We start from the raw sequence: 26,045 nt of genomic DNA on the forward strand, positions 1-26,045 counted from the left end.
ATATAATAATGGTTGACGAGTTGATCCATTTGCGAAGCATAACCACTATAATATGCAGAATATCTAATCGCACTCCACCAGCATTTGATTCTGAGCAATCTGTTGACCCCGAGATTACAACCCTTATATCCATTCATTGCACAGACGTATCGTTCAATGGTAAAAGTATAAGTGAAGCTATAAACTGTCGTAGGACTACAACAATTATATGAACCGACAATATTCCACTCATATTCGTTATTGATGAGGCGATAATACATTAAATATACTTCTTGGTGTGTGCGCTATGTCATACGATCAGGAGTGTAGCCGAATAACTAGATTAACAACTACATCATTACACAAAATGAAACTAAACACAGAGGTGAAGCTACAAATTACGGATCAATAAATATCATTTAAGTTGTTGTTCCATTTCACATAAAGGTTTTAATGTACGGTATCTCGCGTTATTTGCCAACTGCAAACCTTATTTCTATGTAATAGTTAGTCTATGCTAGTAACATGACGAGTTTTTGACTGCCCAGTACCCAACTTCTTCAAGTAACAATTGACATTTCAAATATTATTTCAAGTCAAAAACCACTTCAAACTAACTTCCGTTCTAATTATTTCAGTTCGCCCTTGTGCTGGAAAACTTGATTCTAGTATTTCAACCACATTTGCAAACCTTATTGTTAAATAGATGTTAGTGGCAAAGAGGAACAAATACTTGAATCCTACGTTCAATTGCGCATACTTAACTGGCATAACGTCGAATGATCCATAAATTTCGTGATCAAGCGAACCAAAATCACAATAGCATTTCAGTACAGAATTGTCTCAATTTAATCTGTACTAATAATCTTGTCTGTATTCTTAATTGAACTTTGTCTGCATTGGCAAACTAGACATAGTCACATGCACTTCCTATGTGAGTGAGATTTTTAAAGGTCAATTCAAAACGTGAATGGAAGTGAATAAAGTAATTGAATAAGATTTCGGATGAGATGACATGTTGAGACCTGGTTCTCAAACATAAGTTGATCTTCAATGCTCGTACGATGAGATCTCATTATTTGATTTACGTTTAATTGTAATCGCTTCGCCTGCTGGATTCGAAAACTCAGTTTCTCTTGTTCGTCTGCCTTCAAACACTAGATTGAGTGTGAAGTGACGGAGGGAAGGAAACATTCAGAAATCCAGACGAAACATTTCAAATAATCATCCACTCAGAAAATAAAGTGCAATCATGTGTTGTGTTTTATAACCTGGTATATATAAATAATTAGTACTAAAGCATTTTCAAGATGAGTGAAAATATTTCAGAATTCCTCTCAACAGTGACCGTCAACCAATTCAGTGTCTGAATCAATTCATTCAATTTACATGACATGTTGCTTCCAAATGAAATCGCAACTGAATGTCATTTCTAAGACGATTTGATCGTCAGCTGGTGGTAACAACATACTAAATTTAATGAATTTATGGATGGATGTAAGCCAGCGTTTGCCATATTCAACATTGACTAAGTGAAATTTCCCGTTGGAAAGCTTTACAGTGAGATGAGTCATCAATTCTCGTATATGATTTCACAATCTAACTCGTTAACACATTTGAAGCAATAACGATTAGTTTTCCTACGACCTATTCAGACAATCAATACTTTAGTCTATTTGCTTAGACTGTAGATTCATCAATACAAATAGGTGCATTTATTGTGGTTCATTTGTAAAGACATGAATATATTTCATAACACTTGCGAAACGTTTTCCAGAGTTTAAATCACTTTCAATTAAAGAAAAAACGCACTATATTCGAACAATTCTGACCACGTACTTCACAACATCTAATTTTAAAGTCCACTGATTCACTGATATTACGCTGCAACGAGTTAGCGAGCACTAAAACAGCAGATGTTATATAGCATAGCAGTCATCATAACTGAAGAGATACCAACTTTACTGAGTAAACTTATTTACGTTTGCTATTTCATTAGTGAATCATTTGTCGTGCGGTGATGACTGACATGTATGGTTACATGAACGGAATACATCCAACACAAATCTATTCGTTCTACGGTTCCAATACTTTCGGAGTCAGATGATCATTATGAGGTTGACTGAATAGGGTTAGTCAATCTAGAATATATATGCTGAAAATAATACGTGATGCTTCGAATATCCCACTCATCGACAGATGTTACAATGTAAGATCATTCTAAACAATAATTCGTCATTGTGAAGCAACAACTTACGTCATTTAGTATTTTTTCATTATGATGTGAACCAATTGTGTGATCTATGAACTACTGTTTGCAGGATGCATTCAAGGTTTTATGCAATTATTCAATATAAAACACTGAGTTTAATTGCCCTCACATTATTATCCCTCAATCTTTACGCCAGAAAAATTAGATAACAGAAACAATAGACATAAGTAAAGTTTACCAATAGCATCATTACATTTAACTGTTATAAATTTCTCACGTTTTGGGATATGGAGGAAAGAAGAACTTATCAGGACATTTATCAAGGACCGGGCAGTCCATGTAGTTGTGCGAAACATTCAAACAAATACGCACCTCTTCCAGGCGTCCCACTCCTTTCTACAAAAATGAGAAACCGGTAGATTTTAGACATTATTTGACAACATCCACTATCAAATTCAGCTCCAAAGATACATGTGTTAGAGAATCAACTACTGGTTAATTATACGCTTACCTTCCCTTTTATATCGGTGCACTTCAAGGAACCATTATAACCGAATTCTTTTTTCAAAACGCTCCTTAAATTGCATGTCTGTGAAAGTTAAAACAGGAGTTTATTTATGATGTTAATGAAGTGTGCTGATTCAAATGATTTCGTAACAATAGTTAAATGTAATAGAAGTGGTAAATAAAATGAAGTGCTGTTCGAAACAATTTTGAATAAAGTCATTGCGATATGATATAGAAGTGAAGAGAGATAGTTATATCTTCGAATGTAAAGTAGTAAAGGCATACAAAGGCGACCAGACATGAAAGCTCACACTCCACATATAGATTTCTACCTACTACTACTATTTGTAGTAGTGGTTCACAGCTAGCTTACTGTGAAAGACAAGAGCTGAGAAACTAACGACTCTGACATGAACAGATTGAAGTACACTTCATTCTGTCGGATATGTAAGTATTCAAGTGTACGTTGTTTCGTGAAGTAATAGTCAATTATCTAGAGTAGAAACAAATTTACTGTTGATGCTCGTTAATCAATGAAGTTCCCAACCGTTGTTTTGTTAAATTCAATTCATTCAGTCATCACCTGAGTTGAATATCTTTTATCACTGTGACAGACTTCACACAGCATTCGTATTACTTGGAGTCAGTTTAAAGACCTTTGAATTCAATAGAAATTCGTTATTTATTAGTGAACAATAATACGGTTGAACATTCAATGGCATATTCCTTTTAAATAAGTTCACATTCCTTCTGATCATGCACAATTGGAGATGTGGCTAATGTTCGTACTGACCTCTATATAGTCGAGCATACATAATAGTGCGATCATGAAAATTGATTTACTCTCTCAGACTATTTATCAGTTGGCGAGTAAACTTACTTCATATTGTTTAGAATCATGAGGTGTGATATTATTTTTCATCAGAGTCCTAAAATAATAGAAAACTATTAGAAGCAAAGATGCGAGATGAGATTGTTTCAGTTAAAAAATATTCGCTTGCACAGTAACATTAAGCATCAAGTTTTCACTCAAACAGACACTGGTTGTTTGATCGACCGATAGGCATGTCAATTTATTTGCTCTTTTCAACCTAATTGATGTAACCAACTGAAAAGCCTCAATTCAGTGGAAAAACGGCATTCTAGTTTCCACTTGCGGGCCACAACACTTCTGTCCATAATTAATATGATTAGTCTGTTTCACGGGTTGACTGGGATTGTGAGGGGGATCAATATGGCTAACTACATGTCTAATCGGTACTGATCTACACACTTTTCAAAGTTTTTGAAGACATTTAATCACTTACTCTAGTAGGTTCAGTTTCTTCATCAGATCAATACCAAATTTAAAGTACTGTGTTTGATTACCGATTAGAGGGTCCTGTAGTGCACATTTACCATGTTTGTCAAATTCATGTTTCCTATAATTGAATACAGTTCAAAATACTTCATACAACAAGCACATGTCATTGGAAGGATACACGATATTGGCTTAAAACTGTATTCCAAAACGAACATCGTGGTTTTATTATTTGTTGAAAGTTCATTAATTTGGAACATCTGAGAGTTAAATATTCAGCACAGTGTGATTTATCAATTATAGGTTGCATTTGGCGTCGTTTTTATCCACAAGATCTGCACACTTTTGACGTCTATTCGATGATACGTCGTAAATAGTAACGACAATATGATAGCTTCAAAAAAAGTCAATTTAAAGGTAGCCTTTGTCACTGTGATCGCACTTATCATTTAACAAAGCATATCGTCAAGAACTCATTACAATCTGCAGATCAATCTGTTTTCTACAGAAAACAGACTTTCATCTGGACTTCATTATACTGTATTATATTATATGATATCTTACCAAAATGTCTCTGGACTGCTGTAGTTACTCAAGCTTGGCCACAGACTTAATAGATCGCTTCGCAGACTCTGTAAAAATATGAGAATGAATTTAAAGATTGGTTTAGGTGAAGGTTTGTATTAAAACACGTAATACAAACAAGCGAGTTGTAAAATGTTTGATATGCAATCAATTTTTTGTTGTCAGCATTGTTGTAAATTTCTGAACTTATTTGCTTCATGTGACGTTGATCGCTCGAGGATACAACTTCAGCAGTATCTGCTTAGAGCAGAATAGCTTTCATGTCAATGACTATCAGTTAGCGGCTGCTTAAAAAACAGTCGTCCGCTTGATAAGTTTACTAGACGGTCGATCAATACACGAATTCTTACTGACAACTAGTAGGAGGTGGTGATAAAATATTAAACCAAACTGAACGTTGGATCTGACTCACATTCAATAGCGTAATATTGAACTGTTCTTTTGAGGTACAATTTGGTAGTTTTTCAGGGAGAATTTGAGGCCTGAAAATAATGATATGCATAATTAATTAATGAACCAAAGATTTACATGCATTCACGGACTTGTATATTTTGCACACATGATCACCCATATTTATCACCAAGCATCTATAATTTCATTGTGAAACGTGTGTATCATTTGAAGTAATTACATCATAGTAGTTGGAAGGCATACATGGAGATGATCATTTCGATACTGTCAACGAAATTACGCTGATTCACAGCTTGCAGTATTGTTCTTACCGTTAAAAAAAACGTTATGGTCTACCGTGAAGCAGTGGAACATGGACCATCTAGTTATGTGAAGCAGATCAATGAGTTCCACAATCTGAATTCAGCCAAAAACATGGGCGTACTGAAAACGATAAGTCAATGGTAAGTATCCATTTCTTAAATCAACACTGCTTTGTCAATAATAAATTCAATATTATCGAGAACGCTGTTTGAGATGGGTGTACAGCGATGAAATGTTAAAACCTGTAGGTGTTTCGGATCAGCTTTCATTGTGAAATCGTAGTGATATTCATTAGATGAATCACAGCAAATCAAAAGATGACACAGATAATGTTCGATAAATTTCCATGCTATGGTTTGTGTATAATCGGAAACATTTTTATGCACACAGTTCACAAATCAAATGTAATCTTACCACAATCCATGAATGGTTAAACCAGACAATCCCTTCGGTGGATCACGCTAAAAGAGAGAATTTCTAATGATCATTACTCAGTTGAACAAAGATGTATATGAAAACAATGTATTCTGACGCTTATCGAATGCGATTCAATTGAATAGATAGATTTCAGAGGTGAAATAAGTTGTTTCGATTAGTTGCCTTCAAAAGTTGACCTATAATATATACACTCAAATTAACTCATCTACAACCTAAACACTGGAAATGTGATTGCATGACCAATAAATTGACAGTAATTATGTTTAATTTTGAACAGTCTGTGAGAGCAATGTGCTGAATTGCCCTATTTCAATGTGAATGAAATCTCCGTGTTCGGTGAAATATAATAATGCTTTTACAATGTGATTACAAATCTGTGCATGAATATCACAATGATCAGCGAATGACCCTGATCCGTATGCATGAACTGAAGAGAATGCTAAACATTGATCTTTTTGTGTAGTACTTAAAAAAATCATCTGTTTAACGTGAATCAATAGATTTGCGTTCATGAAAAAAGGACCACATTTTATGTAAACGAAACGTTTCTTACTTTTTTAACTTGGTAAAACGATGGTGGCCATGTTGTAGAGAATAAGTAGTAGTCAAAATTAACCCTACTGCATCCAAAACGTAGGATGATTACAAGTGTTGATACAAGGAAAAACAGTGACCTGCAACTAATATACAATTAACATGATCGATGAAGTTTAAAACACATCCATAAGAAATCCGAAGACATTGAAAATCCCTAATTGACTGGAATATTTTTATACGCAACTTGACAAAATAAAATCATTCATTCAATGAATTGTCGATGAATAAATTTGACATTGCAAGCTGCAATCTACAATTTGGAGCATTATTGTTTGTAACATCGTTTTGAATGCAATTTTTTTCTCAAATTCAATCAGCGAAATACATCATCGCGCCTTCATGTCAATGAAATCAAGTGTACGTTATATGAAGAGATGAATGATGGCAAGCCGTAGAATCAAGGACGTGCATCTCGTCTTGTTTGGAACTTGTCAGCTGAATTTACTAAAACCCAGTTACGTTCGCTTGAAATGACATCACATTTTTCACATCGCTACTGAGTATGGATAGCCACAAACTTGTAAAATCGGAAATAGTTTAATTTCGTCTCGTGTCGGTAGTTTGAATCTTCACACTGATGTCAAACGCAGATAGCAATGATGCAGTGCAATTGCAACACTGTGAAATAATTATTGCCAATGTTTTTACGGGTCATAGAATCGAATTTTATCTCAAGTAATCTGTATTCTCTTAGTTTTTAATCTCACTAGTGGAATTAATATTTCCCATGACAAACATTCTGCTAACTTTTATGTAAAACTGCTATCACACACTTCAGTGATTTCCAATCCAACTGTTTACTTCTTCAGCTACGCAGTTATATACATCACCAATTTGTACTATGTTGGTTATGCAGATCGACCATTTACTTTCAAGTAACATGAATGATTTTACCAAGAATTAACCAACTAATAAACATTCGACCAACTATCTCATCTTAAAAGGAATGTCATTACAATGAAATAAAACTATTTTAAAGGGACCTGTCACAAAACTTTAACACAATCCGAGAGAAATTGCTATTTAATTGATATTCAATACAATCCGATATATCAGTAAATGAAAATTCCTAACACCTAACAGAATTAGCCAATATTTGTGTCTCACATTACCAGTATGAAAAATATGTTCAGACAGTTTTTTAATCAAGTGAGAAACGAAGTCATTAAATGTGGATACGTGATAAATAGTAATGAAGAATTTTATCTAAAATGAACAACGACTGGCTATGGATTTCAAAAAATAAAGAACGGTTCATCACTTTTACCTTATTCTCAGATAACAGTCAATTTCAAGCAGAAGATGAAAACAAAATTTCAACTCACTGTGCTCTCATCGTCACTCTAAATCTGTTGATGTATTTTGATATCTGAGTTTGCGATCATTCGAACACCGTTATATATACACTGCGTTTTACGTGATTTTAGTTAGTGAAAGAAGATAGCACGTTCATGGAACAAATATTGCAATTATTATTGCTGATTGCATAACCTCTCATAATCTCACTCACCATGCTGTGTTGCATAAAATCACAATTTCCTCACACGTTTACATGAAACATAGCACATATAACTCATTGATAGAATTAATTTTGCGTCATGCATATTTTTGTCGGATCCAATTTATTGAATCATCAACCATCTGATAATCAACGAAAACGACTGCATTACCAATTGGTTGTTACATGTTCCACTGAAATAATCAGCTATAACCTCACGGTTTCAAAGCTTATCATTATCAAATCTATCACTTCTTCATACAATAAAAAGTGTTTGCTTGTATTGTTTTGACGGAGGTGTGTTTATCTGATTCACGTTTGTCAATGATCGCTTCGCCTGCTGCATTCGAAAACTCAGTTTCTCTTGTTCGTCTGCCTTCAAACACTAGATTGAGTGTGAAGTGACGGAGGGAAGCAAACATTCAGACATCCAGACAAAACATGTCAAATAATCATCCACTCAGAAAATAGAGTGCAATAATGTGTTGTGTTTTATAACCTGGTATATATAAATAGTTAGTACTAAAGCATTTTCAAGATGAGTGAAAATATTTCAGAATTCCTCTCAACAGTGACCGTCAACTAATTCAGTGTCTGAATCAACTCATTCCGTTTACATGTTATGTACTATAATGTGGGAATAGAACATTTTATTTGGTAATTTGCCATTTACTCATAATTAACGATACTTCGATGTTTTAGATATATTTTTTGACTATTTACGTATATTAACGGACGTTCAATATCACAAATTGATCCTATCTCTGTCACCATTGAAAACCAGAGAGCGCTTTATATGTTTTATCTCAACATGGCAATTCTCATCCGCGAGCATTCAATAACTCACTGCTGGATTTTGAATTCACAGCATCCTGTATAGCGTTCAAACCCCTTACATTTCAAAAACAGAGACTACATAAAATGGTGACAACGTGTTAATTCAAGTAATGATCTTTTAGTGCCTGCAATGGACAACTGTTTCTTGCCAGACAACGCGGAGATTCACTAGTCGTGGCTGGCTCCTAAAATGTCAGTAATAGCAACTTGAAGCTATTTATTAGCGATCTCACTAGTATTATCAGTACATCGAACAACGATAGGCTGAATGTGATTTTTAATGTGTGTGTAAGGATATTTTCCGCTGAAACTTGTATCTCAAGTGCTAAATATTCCTTTTAAAAAAATTACTTTCATCACCGACAAAAACTCGCATACAAATACACATTTTATTTGTTTAATTTCGTGAATTTTCTGTTTAATGGTGTTTTATCAGCTATTTAAAGTGTCTACTAAATTAGTTCAACGTTTATAAAGACGTGAAGATCAAACATGTTGGTACGAATTTTTAAACGAACTGATTAAATATAATCAAACATAATTCATGCCTAATTCTGATTTTCCATAAAGGATTGAACATAAGTGTGATGTCTGTTGTGAGGCAGTGATTCACTGAAGGCAATGATGGAAGGTGGCGCAATTTTGGGAATAAGTTGAAGTTAAACACTAACTGTTATAAGCCGGGTCAGTTGTCTAGATGCCTTGGACATGAGTGTGAATGCGCACTGCTGAGGAGTCTCATTCTAAGGCGAATGGTGTTACGGGAGAACTGAAGACATTTGGCGGATTAAAACCTTTTATTGTACATTAATAAGTCACTGTATTTTTGGATGCAATTGTCTTACTTAACTTTTGAACTTGTTTGTTGATATCATTATTTCGGACATTTTGCTTTGTCTTTGGTTTGGTATTTTGGTGCTGTCTTTGCTTTTGGTTTGGTATTTGGAAGTTTTACTCCGGGAACCTACAAATTTGAAGGTTTGTTTTGTAATTGTTATAATTATTGTTGTTAGAACGACATTTGGTCGACTATTTGTGAATTACGAATAAATTTGGTATCTAAATTGGAACTTGGTTCTGTTGTTAATTTGGGTTCGTAATTTGCAAGTAGATCGATAGTCCGTACTTCAATAACTGGAACGAGCAAAACTTGGACGTAACAAATGGTCCATCACGTGCTTCCATGTTTTCAATGATGGTCTGGTTTTTTCACACTCATGAATTCAAATAATAAATGCAATGCCTTCTAATGAATTGAAACCACTCTCTTTCCCAAATATAAATGTGTCCAACGAATTCGATATCAATTGAAAGCAGTTACTCACAAAGTCGGTAGGTCATATTCCCGTATTTTCGTTCAAAGTAAGATCATTCTCTAACTTCAGTGAATGATGTAATTAATCAATGCCTATTACTCCTCTTTTGTTGTACACTACCGTTAAATATCCCTGAACGATTGCTTACGTGAATATAGATAACGCTTGGAGATGAAAACAAAACTGCTGAATACTCCTTGACCTTAGATTCGGAGGATAGTTTGTTGTAAAGGAAACTGAGACCGATAACAGCTGTTAGTTAGTCACATATTTTGATAGTAAATTTCATGAGGAAAATTTGACTAAAGATCGTTATGTTAACTTAGACTCACAATCTTCGAATGACAAATAATTTGAACGTAGTAACTTGTGAGATTGTTTGTTGTCAATGTATTCTCAATAAGATAGGTTGATCCGTATAAACATATCAACAGAAGAAGTTGACCGTTTCGTAAATCGGAATCTCCTTCAAATTATAAATTTGAATGACCTCAACGCAGAGGCAGACCTTATTATCAAGTGAGAAGATAAGGCCTCACAATTTATGTTGATTAGAGTTAACCGAACCTCTATGCTGACACCTAAATATTTCAACCAGTAATCTATAGATATTTGTAATTAGACCCGGATGAAACCATCAACGTTTTAAATAGTACCGATTTGGCTGCCCTGAGTGTTAAAAAATAGACTGCAGTGAGGAGAAAAAGAAATGAAAAGAAAAAAGCTGCAGGCAGTACGCGGGTTGTTAGCAAGTAAATGGTGACCTCCCATTCTGAGTCACAAAATACACTTACAAATTTAGATAGTAAGGTAGAACTCCAACCTGGCATGGCTGAGAAGAATTTAATCTCATCGAATAATATCGTGAGCATTTTGCTGGAGTCAAACGATCCCGGTCCCAAACCTAAACACGCCAATGTTTTGGAGAAGATAGGAGAATATATTAGTAGGATCTTGCCAGATAATTCTAAGGGCGTTCAGCTGGAACGATTGATCAGAATAGGTAAGGGGACCAATGACAATGTTGAACCTCAATCCTATAGACTGCTTGAGCTACTCCTAGGGTCATGATATTCTGTTAAGTTGCGCTCGTAGTCACGACAATACCAGCATTCGACTAAGACCTGATATTTCTCCTGAAGGTAGAATAGAAAAGAAAACAGCGCTAGCTGAACTAGATTCCTGTCGACAAAACGATGAGGAAAATTTCCAATTAGTGGATTTTCGGATAACAAGCTTTCGGAAGTGAATGTTAGCAAAGCCTGTTTGGATTGGCTGTTCTCCTATTAGTTTTATATGTCAACGCTCGTAGTAAATCCTATGAACTAGGAGCATTGATGGACAAATTAGTGCTACTCATTGTAGCAGAGAGAGAAATGTGTTTACTGCGTGACTTAGATATTATTACTCCAGAATTATTCGTATACCGCTACCTAAGGAGTGATAGATATTGATGTAGAAAACGAGGTGGCGCCCTTTTATACATAGCCAGTAATGTAAATATTCGCTCCTCTGCTAGCAAATTGCATGATAGCTGTACTTGAGAAGTAATTAGCCGTGAATTGGCCATCGATGTGATACATTTATACTCAGTGTCATCTATCGCATCCTAATCTACTTAGCCGGTGACTTCATTTTGGAGAAAATTGAGCTATGCAGTGCAATTAACAGATGCTTGATAATAGGAAACTTTATTGCACCTGATATTAGTTGGACTGAGATGATCACGGAAGTGTCTATAAACTTCTGTGATAATATGTTCCTGATAACAGTAATGGAGCATATATTAGTACAACATGTATCGAAGCCCACACGTTTTGGTGCGAACCAAGTTTCCCAAGCACAATCCTTGGTCTTTTCTTTTGACTTTATGTAAATGAATTAACGTTTTTAGCGAAATCATCCGTTCTGTTTTTCGCCAATGACATTTGTATGAGATTTGGAGACCCATGCACAGCATGTCAGATGGAATAGTATTACAGGATGATCACAACCCATTGGTGGCATGGATGGGCCGATGGTCACTTGAGGTGAGTCCTAACAGCAGTGTGGTCATGCAGTAAGACAACTATGATGGCTCTTATAACTTCGCAGTATGTGAATTCGTGTTATCCAAAGTAAAATCTATAGAGGTTTAGTAGTAATACCATGTAGTGATCTCAAAACCAACTTTCACTGTAAAACTGCTGCTGCAAGATGCTTTAGGTCATTTTGGTATATACGTAGGTGTTTCTAGTGTTTGGATGAAGAGAGTTTTAGTTTATTATATCCGACGTTCGTGCGACCACATTTAGAATATTGGATTCAAGAAGCGAGACATCGTTTCAAGTATGAAGCGGATATGCCAAAATAAGTCCAACAACGAAGGACTAAATTGGCAAAGGGTCTATCTGGCCTATCTTATGAAGACAGACTGGAACACCTTAACCTATTTTCGTTATCTTACCATGCAATACAGGGTGATCTAGTACTGAACGATGGCCTTGATATTAATATGTTCCATTTTTTCCTTCCGTCTAGGACTGAACATTTGAGAGGACATTCGGAGAAAGTTCAAAAAAACGAGATAAAATCGTCTACATCTGGAGTTCTGTTTCTCGTACTGAGTAGTGAATTACTGGTATTCCCTGCCTAAACACGTAAGGTCAGAATCTTCTGTTGACATTTTTGAGATGAGATTGGACCTCCACAGTGTTACAAACTACAACGATTAATATATATATATATATATATATATATATATATATATATATATATATATATATATTATTGAAGACTGAAGGCTGAGGACTAATACAACATTATGTCTATTAACCATCAACACATTCAGATGTGTTTGTGAAAAGTTTATGATCTTTCGCTGTACAAGTCACACAAGGCAATGTACACAGAAAACGATGTACATTATGGAATTGTCCATTCCTGAAGTCCTAATATTTTATTAGTGATAAGTTAGTACTCATCGTCATTGTCGATTAAGAAGTAAGAAACAGAAACTCTCCACAAATACTTTTTGCTGAGAATGTTTATAGTGCAACGATAATAGAATAATGAGCGCAGTCAATATTGTTATTAATACACACAATATTTCACATGAATAAGGATCTTCGATTATTATAACAAGATAAGTGTGTCAAATAAAATGTATTATTGGGAAGACACATTATTGTATCTGATGTGTCTACAGTTGATCAATTACATCTTATCACATGTTACAATTTTGTATATGAGTTTTATTACAAAATGTCATATCTCTGCGGTTTGACAAAGACTACCGTGTAATTGAAAATGTAGACGCTTTTGTGATCGATGTTTACACGAGTTTTGTGGAATCGATGGTTTTTTAGGCATATAAGCTTTAATTAATAATCGTTAATGGTAATAAAAATGTTTTATGGAAAAGTGCTTGTAAGTGTTTTTTAAAGATTCATGAGAGTGGACACGCATTTAAAAAAATAGCGAACAGATGCACTACCAGCTTACTCAAAACAGCGTTAATAACAGTTAACTGTCTACTGTTTTCGACAGTAACATGTAGGAATATTATCATTGTCGATATTTGTTGCCTGTCAATGAAAAGTATTTGATGCTTGAAGATTGTGTTTGCGTCGACATCTTTATTACTGAAAATGCTGAAACGGTTTACTATCGGTCACCCAGGAGTGAAACGAATGAAGCACATAGTCCAAAGCTATGCTTACTGGCCACTCAAGAAGCAAACTATCATGGACATTGTAAGCAGATGCACTCAGTATCAAACAAATTATTCTTCAACATGCAAGGCTAAAACCTGAGTACTTTGGTCCAGAAAACACAAGAGATTTACATGTCAAATCAACCATTTACAATCCAATATTGATGCGGTACGTTTTTGAGACACATTTAAAGGGGCTACACTTAAATCGAGAGGTAGGTAGATGTCAATCGAGTTACTATGATACTTCTTATTTCACAATTACGATGTTTTAAAACGGCAAAAATATGACACGTTATATTAGAAATAACAATGTTATATGTTCAAAATGATGAACGTTTGAACTTATTATGACATAAAAACTGTTAAACTATGTCATTTGTAAATGACATAGAACGTTGAGTAGAAGTCAAAAGTACCTGACACACATGACATTATTCACCACCCACCGATCAGTTGTACAGGTCAGAATGATTTGTAGCAAAGTGTCGATTAAGGATATTTTGTCATATGACTATTATTAAGAGAATGACCCTTCTAATTTGCAAAATGACATAATAACGAAGTATGTATGTCGTAACAGGTATAAACGTTCACCATTTTGGACATATAGCACTGTCAAATCAATTCATGTATACTTCACTGTGGCCTGTGTAATATATCACAATATTTATGGAATTGTAACTGCGAAGCCTCATGGTGACGGTATGGCAGAAACAATTTTGGGCCCAAATAGTCTTTAGCTTTTTGAATGTTTCACGATAGTGAAATTTTCTACGTGATCAGAGTCATATATTCATCGGGTCAACGTATTAAATTGGAACAGAAGTCTACTGAGGTGTGATAACACCTACTATGTTTAGGTAAAATATAGGAATTTAAAGAATCTTACATAAGTAGCAATAGAAAGAAATCAGAAAACAGTTCAAATAACATGAAAACATAAGTGGAGAATTCTAAAGAAAGATTTATAATGGCAAGTCGTTTAATCCAGGATGCACGTTGTGTCCTAGTTTCTTGGAATGCTTGTAAATTAAGGCAGAACGAGGCAATCCGCTTGAAATGCGCATATGTTTATAAAAGACTGATCAATTATAGTCCTAAAGAACAATGGAAAGATACAAGTAAACAACACCAAGTGAAATTGAACTTCACTAAATTGCACAAATGGGTGGCTGTCGGGTCTCAGTAGCTAAGTGGATAACGTGATGTTGTTTGACGTGAAAGTTACTAGGGTCCAGTCTGGAGGTGAACATCAACTCTGAGACGCTAGTATTTCTGACTTGGGAGTCAGAAATGGGACGAAACATGCGTCATGGATTTCACTATTAGCCACTTCCGTCTTTGTACATATAGATGTTTTATAAATGAAAACGTTGATAAAAATTTGATGAGTTAATTTTATAATGCAATATTCAGTTAGTGTTAGCTCTAAACAAAGTTATGAAAAGTTGAAGGTATCAGAAAGAAAGGGTTTCAACCATGTAACGATATCTAAGTAGAAATTCAGTTTTAATTTAAGAGCTAATTATTGATGTTATGAACTCCAATGACCTCTGATGCTTGTTTTATATTGCTAACATCTGGTATATATTCATTAGGAATTTATGTATGACGTGATCAGAATAAACTCAAAGGGAAGGTTCGCGCCCTTAGAAGTAGCTGAGTAATAAATGGTCTAACATTACTTCCAAATAAATGCATGTACAGATCAAAGGATATTTCATTACTCACCCGAAAGAACATAATGTAAACCGACTCAGAGGATATATTAGAGCAACTATCCTACAATCAATTTCGGTTACGGTTAATATTGGTTGAACCCTTTTATTAACATACCTAACATACAATGCTATTTGAATAATAACTTTTTTTTTGTACAGTTATCATCACTAGATCACATGACAGACTCCAACTAAAATGTTGATAATTCATTCTCTTCCTTAGTTATGCATGAACTCAAATCTTATTATTAGCCTTTGCTTTGCCTTGCTGTTGTCTTATGCGATTTCACTATAAATTTGCCTGTGTATTTGCTCGCACATGCACATTCGCCTCTCTGTCTCAAATTCGCTCGAAGTGTTTGTAGCTTTGTGATCTGCACTATTCAATAATTATTTTTAGTTACCACTTCTCATTGTCTGCTGATTTTAAAGTTTATCTTAAGCTATAAAACTACTTAGGATTGCTACAAGTATATGAGAAAAGAAAATAATTAGGAAAAAAGAAGTTATTATTCCAGTAAGATATGACGCTGGACTAGGTGTTGTGCAGTCGTAGTTTAGAGTGATGCTATGAAAGTCTCAATTAAGTGCAAAGTTAATCACATATCCTTGTGCATGAGACATATATAAAACGTGTCTGAAAAGTTAGTTTAAGTGTAACACAAGTTTTTGTCTTAGTTAAGAACTTTAAATGCTTAAGGATGAGATATATTCAGAGATAAAAGAGAGAGAGCAAAGAATTGAACATCTAGTGAAAGGGTTCAACCAAGATAATAATGATAATTGTGTAATGAATATCGACCTCTGAATTTCATGGCATATGGGGGCTGTATTATTCCGTACCTCAGGTTGTTTGTTATCAAAGAACCTGATTTCTTTATCATAATATGGTTTCTTAAAGGGTAGTCACACATAATCGTCTGGTGTATGGCATCTATAACCCTTTACTCTGCAGGCACAAATCATTCTTGGTTGATCGTTACCGAAAAAACTAAATTTAATTCAAATACATCACATGAAGGTTTTAATTTACGGTATCTCGCGTTATTTGCCAACTGCAAACCTTATTTCTATGTAATAGTTAGTCCATGCTAGTAACATGACGAGTTTTTGACTGCCCAGTACCCAACTTCTTCAAGGAACAATTGACATTTCAAATATTATTTCAAGTCAAAAACCACTTCAAACTAACTTCCGTTCTAATTATTTCAGTTCGCCCTTGTGCTGGAATACTTGATTCTAGTATTTCAACCACATTTGCAAACCTTATTGTTAAATAGATGTTAGCAGCAAAGAGGAACAAATACTTGAATCCTACGTTCAATTTCGCATGCTTAACTGTGGCGTATGAATGATCTTATGATCCTTTTGTGCTTGTTGAACGCTTGATTTCGAATTCTAAATAAAGTGAATTCGTTCGTGCTTGTCTAGTACTTCTTGATTCCATGGCGTTATTTCTGGGATTCTTTGTTCATACTATAAGTCAAATACTTCTTAATATCACATTAACTCACATTGTTTCAAGTGACACAGAAATTTCGAGATGAAGCCAACCAATATCACAACAGCATTTAATAACAGAATTGTCTCCATTTTATCTATCCTAATAATACTGTCTTTATTTTTGATTGAACGTTGTCTGAATTAGCAGACAAGACGTGGTCGCATGTGCTGTCTATGTAAGTGAAGTTGTTAATGACCAATTCAAAACTTGAATGAACGGAAATATCTCGAAATTCGTCTCAACAGCTGCCGTTAATTAGTTCCATGCGGTAGTAGGCCCACGTTTTTCGTGACACCTTGCTTTCAAAAGAATTCAAAACCCGATAACATTACTAAGCTCATTTGGTCATGAACTAGTTGTCACAGCTTATTCACGGATGAATTTAAAGAAGCGTTTACCATGTTAAAAGCTGTTTAAGTGAAGGTTTCCTTTCGAAAATCTCGCAATCAGATGATTTGTAAATTCTGATGTATAAATTCATCATGTAACTCGTTAACTTATTGGAAGTAATGATGATTAGTTATCCCACGACCTTTAGTCAATTTGCTTTGATCGTAGATTCAGAAATACAAATCGGTTCATTTATTGTGGTTCATTTGCAAAGACATGAATATATTTCATAACACTTCCGATGCGCTCTATAGAATTTTAATCACTTCGAATTACAGAACGATCGCACTATATTCGAACAACTTCGACTACGTAAGTCACGACGTCTCCATTTCAAGATGTTGGGATATTCAGGAAATATCCCAGAAATTATTCTGTTAAGTCTAACGCTATCCTTGGACTTGAGATGGTATCATTTTTCTTATTGGTCATTATTCATTTCACGTGTCGTTTTCCTACTGGTCAATATTGTACAATGTTATTTCCTATTTCACGGTACGATGTGGTCTGTTTGGTTTGTATATAAAGCTATTATGTTTGAAATACATGATTCATATCTCCGAGGCTGAAACTTGTATTCTGGACGCAACTTTCTGGGCTAGACAGGGAAGCGTGACCAACCAGAACCCTAGGTCGTTCTTACGTGTTTACGCGTCTTTGGTCCGATCGATAATTCGCTACCCTTTTAATCTGCCATTACAGTTATAGCACAAGAGTTCACTGATTTACCGATATTACACTGTGACGTGTTAGCGAGCAATAAAACAGCAAGTGATATACATCATTGTCGTCATTATAACTAAATTGATACAAACTCTATTGGGTATAATTACTTATGTCTTCTATTTAATTAGAAAATCATTCGTCGTACGCTGATCACTGACATGTATGGCTACATGAACTGAATCCATCTGTTACTACTCAATTCATTCTACAACTCGGATACTTTCAGGCTCAGGTGATCATTATGAAGTTAACTAAATAGGATTAGTCAATCTTAAATATTTGCGTTAAAAATAATGCGTGATCTTTCCATTATCCCATTCTCCGACAGATGTTACAATGTAAGATCATTCGACAGAATACTTCGTAATTGTGTAGCAACAACTGTCATCATTTAGTATTCTTCATAAATATTTGAACCACTTGTGCGATCTATCAACTACTGTTTGCTGGATGCATTCTGGGTTTCATGCAATTATTGATTATAAAACATTTATTATAATTGCCTTCACATTATTATCCCATAATCTTTACATCACAAACACTGAATAACAGAAACAGTGAACATAAATAGAGTTTATTATTAAACATCTTTAGATTGAACCGTTATTCCTCACTTTGATGAATTTAGAGGAAAGATGAACTTATTAAGACAATTACCAGGGGTCGGGCAGTCCGTGTAGTTGTGCGAAACATTCAAACAAATACGCACCTCTTCCAAACGTCTCACATTTGGCTACAAAAATGAGAGACCGGTAGATTTAAGACATTATTTGACAACGTCCACAATCAAATTCAGCTCCAAAGATACATGTGTTAGGAAATCAATTACTGGTTAATGATACACTTACCTTTTTTCTTATTTCAGTGCACTTTAAAGAACCATTATAACCGAATTCTTTTTTCAAAACGCTTTGTAAATTGGTTGTCTGCGAAAGTTAAAACAGAATTTTATTTATAATGTGAATGAAGTGTGCTGATTCAAATGCTTTCGTAACAATAGTTAAAAGTACTAGAAGTGGTAAATTAAATGAAGTGATGTTCGAAACAATTTTGAATAAAGTCATTGGGATATGATATGGAAGTGAAGAGAGATAGTTATATCTTCGGATGTAAAGCAGTAGAGGCATACAGAGGCGACCAAACATGGAAGCCCGCACTCCACTTAGAGAGTAAACTTCTTTTTCTTTTTCTCATACTACTACTTGTAGTGGTTCACAGCTAGCTTACTGTGAAAGACAACAGCTGAAAAATCAACGATTCTGACATGAAAAGATTGAAGTACACTTCATCGTGTCGAATATGTAAGTATTCAAGTGTGCGTTGTTTCATGAGGTAATAGTCAATTATCTAGAGTAGAAACGAATTTACTGTTGTTGCTCGTCAATCACTGAAGTTCTAAACCACTGTTTTGTCAAATTAAATTCATTCAGTGATCACCTGAGTTGAATATCTTTTTTCACTGTGACAGATTTTATACAGCATTCGTATTACTTGGAGTCAGTTTAAAGACCTTTGAATTCAATAGAAATTCGTTATTTATTAGTGAACAATAATATGGTTGAACATTCAATGGCTTATTCCTTTTAAATAAGTTCACATTCCTTCTGATCATGCACAATTGGAGATGTGGCTAATATTCGTACTGACCTCTATATAGTCGAGCATACATAATAGTGCGATCATGAAAATTGATTTACTCTCTCAGACTACTTATCAATTGGCGAGTAAACTTACTTCATATTGTTTAGAATCATGAGGTGTGATATTATTTTTCATCAGAGTCCTAAAATAATAGAAAACAAACAGAAACAAAGACTCGAGATGAATTGGTTTCATTTAACAAATATTTGCTTGCACAGTAACATTAAGCATCAAGTTTTTACTCATCAGACACTGGTTGTTTGATCAACCGATAGGCATGTCAATTTACATACTCTTTTCAACTTTATTAATGTAACCAACTGGAAGGCCTCAATTCAGTGGATAAGCGGCATTCTGTTTTCCACTTGTGAGCCACAACAATTCTGTTTATTATTAATATGATTAGTCTGTTTCACGGGTTGACTGGGATTGTGAGGGAGATCAATATGGCTAAGTACATTTCTAATCGGTACTGAGACACAATTTTAAAAGTTTTTGTAGAAATTTATTCATAAGTTTATTACAACAATAATCACTTACTCTAGTAGGTTCAGTTTCTTCATCAGATCAATACCAAATTTAAAGTAACCATGTTGGTTTTTAATTGCAGGATCCTCAGTTGCACACCTACCATGTTTTTCGAATTCATGTTTCCTAAAAATGAACATAGTTGAATACATTTCGTACAATAACCATGTGTTAATTGAAATATACATTAAAGTGGCTTAAAGCTGTCTTCGAAACCTAAAATCAAGATTTGATTATTTGTTGAATGTTTTCTACTTTGAATCATATGAGTGTTGAAGATTCTGCACAAAGTGCCTTGTTATTTGTAAGTTACATTTAGGGTGATGTTTGATTCATAACACCTGTAAACCATTAACGTCTGTTTGACGACACATTGAAAACGGGATAGGATAGCTTCTAAGAACGTCAATTCAAAGAAATGATACAGGAAGACTTTGTCACTGTGGTCAGACGTATCATTCATCGATGTATATCGTTGGTAATTGCTTTCTACATACAGATCATCCTGATTCCTGCGGAACACAGATTTTCATCTGGAGTACACTCAAACAAACTTCAACTTAGTAACCTTCAAACGTCGTCGTCCACTCAATGGTGCTTAGGTTCATGAAGTATGGTTTTGATACCAGTTACATTGGAGAATATGGCCGGAAATCTGTATCTTTAAATCGACACCAAACGTTGTAAAGTCACCGAAAAAATATTTGATGAATGAAATATTATTAGATCTCTTACCAAAACGATTCCGATTCATTGTAGTTACTCAAACTTGGCCACAACGTCTTTAGATCTTCTAGTATATCCTGAAATAGAATCAGATAATGAATTTGATGAATGGTTCCTTTCAATAATTGCATCGAAACAGGTAATACAAACAAGCAAGTTTAAAAAATTTTGATCCGCAAACAATCATTTGTCGGCATTATTGTGAACTTCCTAACCTATTACCACCATGTGATGATGATCGCTCGGCGATCCAAAATCGATTCAACTTCAGCAGTATCTGCTTAGAGCAGAATAGCTTTCAGTTCAATGACTGTCAGTCAGCATCTGCTTCAAATTCGGTCTTCCGCTTGATAATTTTACTAGACAGTAAATCAATACCTGAATTCTTACTGGCAACCAATAGAAGGTGGTGAGAAAATAATTAACATGGCTGAACTTTGGATCTGACTCACCTTCAATAGTGAGATATTAAACTGTTCCGTTCCGTTACACTTTGGTTGTGTTCCATTGAAATATTGGGGCCTGAAATAATGTTATGCATAATTCATTATTGAACTGAAGATATACACGCATTCACTGACTTGTATATTTTCAATATCTGATCACCCATATTTATCACTAAGCATCTATGATTTCATTGTGTAACGTGTGTATCATTTGGAGTAATTACATTACCGTAGTTGAGAGGCATACATAAAAGTGATCATTTCAACATGGTCAACGAAAATACACTGCTTCACAGCTCTCAGTACAGTTGTTAAGGTGATAAGATAACTTATTGGCCTACCGTGAAACAGTGGAACGTTGACCACCTAGTTATGTGAAGCAGATCAATGAGCTCTACAATTTGAATTCAGTCAACACCATGGGCGTAATGGAAACGATAAGTCAATGGTCAGTATCGATTTCACAATTAGACACTGCTTCGTAAATAATACATTCAATACTTTCAAGAACGCTGTTTGAGATGGGTGTACAGCGATGAAACGGTAAAAGCTGTAGGCGTTTCGGATGGGCTTTCATTGTGAAATCGTAATGTTAGTCATTAGACCATTCATAGCAAATCAAAAGGCCACACAGATAATGTTCGATAAACCTTCATGCTATTGTTTTTGTACATTCGGAAACATTTGCACGCACACATTTCATAAATCAAACGTAATCTTACCACATTCCATGAATGGTGAAATTGTTTGATACTTCAGGCGGTTGACTCTAAAGGAAAGAATTTCAAATAATTATTACTCAATGAAACAAAGATGTATATGAACACTATATTTTCTGTCACTTACAGAATGCGATTCAATTGAATAGATAAATTTCAGAGATGAAATAAGTTGTTTCGGTTAGTTGCCTTCAAAAACTGACCCATAATATACCTTGAAAATAACGCATCTACAACTTAAACACTGGAAATGTGATTGCATGACCAATAAATTGACAGTAATTATGTTTAATTTCGAACAATCTGTGAGAGCAATGTTCCGAATTGTCCCGTTTCAATGTGAATGACATACACTTGAAATCTCCATGTTTGGTGAAATATAATAATGGTTCACAATGTGAGTACAAACCTTTGCATGGATATCTTAATGATGAGTACTTGATCAGAGAATGACTGTGATCCATATGCACAAACGGAACAGAATGCTAAGCATTAATCTTTTTGTGCATTACTTAACGAAACTCATTTGTAAAACGTGGGTTAATAGATTTGCTTTCATGGAAAAGGAACCACATTTTATGTAAACGAAACATTTCTTACTTTTTTACCGTAATAATACGACGGTGGCCACGTCGTAGCGAATAAGTAGTAGTCAAAATTAGCCTTACTGTATCCAATACGCAGGATGATTACAAGTATTGATACAAGGAAAAACAGTGACCTGCAACCAATATACAAATAACATGATCGACGAAGTTTAAAACACATCCTTGAGAAATCCAAAGACATTGAAAATCCCTAATTGACTGGGATATTTTTTATGTAACTTGACAAAATAAAATCATTCATTCAATGAATTGTCGATGAATAAATTTGACATTGCAAGCTGCAATCTACAATTTGGAGCATTAGTGTTTGTAACATCGTTTTGAATGCAATTTTTTTCTCAAATTCAATCAGCGAAATACATCATCGCGCCTTCATGTCAATGAAAAGATGAGTGATGGCAGGCCGTAGAATCCAGGACGTGCGTTTCGTCTTATTTGGAACTTGTCAGCTGAATGTACTTTTATCACAGACACAAACCCAGTTACGTTCGCTTCAAATAACATCACATTTTCCGCAACGCTACTGAGTATGTGTAGCCAAAAACTTGTGAAATGGAATAAAGTTTAATTTCGTTTCGTATAGGTGATTTGAATCTTCACACAGGTTTTCAAACGCAGATAGCATTGTAATGATCCAGTGCAATTGCAACACTATTGTCAGTGTTTTTACGGGCCATGGAATCGAATGTTATCTCAAGTAATCTGTATTCTCTTAGTTTTCATCTCACTAGTGGAATTATTTTTCCCGATATTTGAGCTCAGACATTATGACGTTGCACATGACACACATTCTGCTAACTTTTATGTAAAACTGCTATCACACACTTCAGTGATTTCCAATCCAACTGTTTACTTCTTCAGCTACGCAGTTATATACATCACCAATTTGTACTATGTTGGTTATGCAGATCGACCATTTACTTTCAAGTAACATGAATGATTTTACCAAGAATTAACCAACTAATAAACATTCGACCAACTATCTCATCTTAAAAGGAATGTCATTACAATGAAATAAAACTATTTTAAAGGGACCTGTCACAAAACTTTAACACAATCCGAGAGAAATTGCTATTTAATTGATATTCAATACAATCCGATATATCAGTAAATGAAAATTCCTAACACCTAACAGAATTAGCCAATATTTGTGTCTCACATTACCAGTATAAAAAATATGTTTGGACAATTATTAAATGAAGTGAGAAACGAAGTCAATAAATGAGGAAACGCGATAGAGAGTATTCGAGAATTTTACCTAAAATGAACAACGACTGGCTATGGATTTCAAAAAATAAAGAACGGTTCATCACTTTTACCTTATTCTCAGATAACAGTCAATTTCAAGCAGAAGATGAAAACAAAATTTCAACTCACTGTGCTCTCATCGTCACTCTAAATCTGTTGATGTATTTTGATATCTGAGTTTGCGATCATTCGAACACCGTTATATATACACTGCGTTTTACGTGATTTTAGTTAGTGAAAGAAGATAGCACGTTCATGGAACAAATATTGCAATTATTATTGCTGATTGCATAACCTCTCATAATCTCACTCACCATGCTGTGTTGCATAAAATCACAATTTCCTCACACGTTTACATGAAACATAGCACATATAACTCATTGATAGAATTAATTTTGCGTCATGCATATTTTTGTCGGATCCAATTTATTGAATCATCAACCATCTGATAATCAACGAAAACGACTGCATTACCAATTGGTTGTTACATGTTCCACTGAAATAATCAGCTATAACCTCACGGTTTCAAAGCTTATCATTATCAAATCTATCACTTCTTCATACAATAAAAAGTGTTTGCTTGTATTGTTTTGACGGAGGTGTGTTTATCTGATTCACGTTTGTCAATGATCGCTTCGCCTGCTGCATTCGAAAACTCAGTTTCTCTTGTTCGTCTGCCTTCAAACACTAGATTGAGTGTGAAGTGACGGAGGGAAGCAAACATTCAGACATCCAGACAAAACATGTCAAATAATCATCCACTCAGAAAATAGAGTGCAATAATGTGTTGTGTTTTATAACCTGGTATATATAAATAGTTAGTACTAAAGCATTTTCAAGATGAGTGAAAATATTTCAGAATTCCTCTCAACAGTGACCGTCAACTAATTCAGTGTCTGAATCAACTCATTCCGTTTACATGTTATGTACTATAATGTGGGAATAGAACATTTTATTTGGTAATTTGCCATTTACTCATAATTAACGATACTTCGATGTTTTAGATATATTTTTTGACTATTTACGTATATTAACGGACGTTCAATATCACAAATTGATCCTATCTCTGTCACCATTGAAAACCAGAGAGCGCTTTGAATGTTTTATCTCAACATGGCAATTCTCAGCCGCGTGCATTCAAGAACTCACTGCTGGATTTTGAATTCACAGCATCCTGTATAACGTTCAAATCCCCTACATTTCAAAAACAGTGACTACATAAAATGGTGACAACATCTAGCTTTAAATAATGGTCTTTTAGTGCCTGCTTTTCACAACTGTTTCATGCCAGACAACGCGGGAATTCACTAGTTGTGGTTGACTCCAAAAATGTCAGTAATAGCAACTTGAAGCAATTTGATAGGGATCGCACTAGTATTATCAGTACATCGAACAAAAATAGACTGAATGTGAGTTTTAATGAGTGTGTGTGAGGATACTTTCTGCTGAAATTCGTATCACAAGTGCTAATTATTTTTTTTAAAATATTTACTTTCATCACTGACAAACACTCGCATACAAATACACATTTTATTTGTTTAATTTCGTGAATTTTCTTTTTAATGGTGTTTTATCAGCTATTTAAAGTGTCTACTAAATTAGTTCAACGTTTATAAAGACGTGAAGATCAAACATGTTGGTACGAATTTTTAAACGAACTGATTAAATATAATCAAACATAATTCATGCCTAATTCTGATTTTCCATAAAGGATTGAACATAAGTGTGATGTCTGTTGTGAGGCAGTGATTCACTGAATACAATGATGGAAGGTGGCGCAATTTTGGGAATAAGTTGAAGTTAAACACTAACTGTTGGGTGCCAGGTCTGCGGTCTGGATGCCTTGAACACGAGTGTGAATGCGCACTGCTGAGGAGTCTCATTATAAGACGAATGTTCCATCACGTGCTTTCATGTTTTCAATGATGGTCTAGTTTTAATACACTGATGAATTCAAATAATAAATGCAACGCTTCATAACAAATTATAACCACTCTTTTTCTTGTACATAAATGTGTCCAACGAATTCGATATCAACTGAAAGCAGTTACTCACAAAGCCGGTAGGTCATATTCCCGTATTTTCGTTCAAAGTAAGATCATTCTCTA

At 34.6% G+C, this 26,045-nt stretch overlaps 1 protein-coding gene across 1 annotated transcript in view; it reads right to left on the reverse strand.

The window, feature by feature from the left end:
• MS3_00010005 (uncharacterized protein) overlaps positions 1 to 20,342 on the reverse strand; it is a gene marked incomplete at both ends in the record, with an annotated part of 36,766 nt that extends 16,424 nt beyond the window's left edge. Inside the window, 5 exons of the mRNA XM_012944444.3 lie at positions 2,564 to 2,587; positions 18,731 to 18,754; positions 18,870 to 18,947; positions 19,756 to 19,804; positions 20,203 to 20,342. Coding sequence (XP_012799898.3) covers positions 2,564 to 2,587; positions 18,731 to 18,754; positions 18,870 to 18,947; positions 19,756 to 19,804; positions 20,203 to 20,342 — 315 coding nt within the window. The remainder of the gene's footprint in view (positions 1 to 2,563; positions 2,588 to 18,730; positions 18,755 to 18,869; positions 18,948 to 19,755; positions 19,805 to 20,202) is intronic.
• Positions 20,343 to 26,045: the final 5,703 nt, after the last annotated feature.

This window comes from Schistosoma haematobium, chromosome 1 (genome assembly GCF_000699445.3).
Source record: "Schistosoma haematobium chromosome 1, whole genome shotgun sequence".
NCBI classification, from domain to species: domain Eukaryota; kingdom Metazoa; phylum Platyhelminthes; class Trematoda; order Strigeidida; family Schistosomatidae; genus Schistosoma; species Schistosoma haematobium.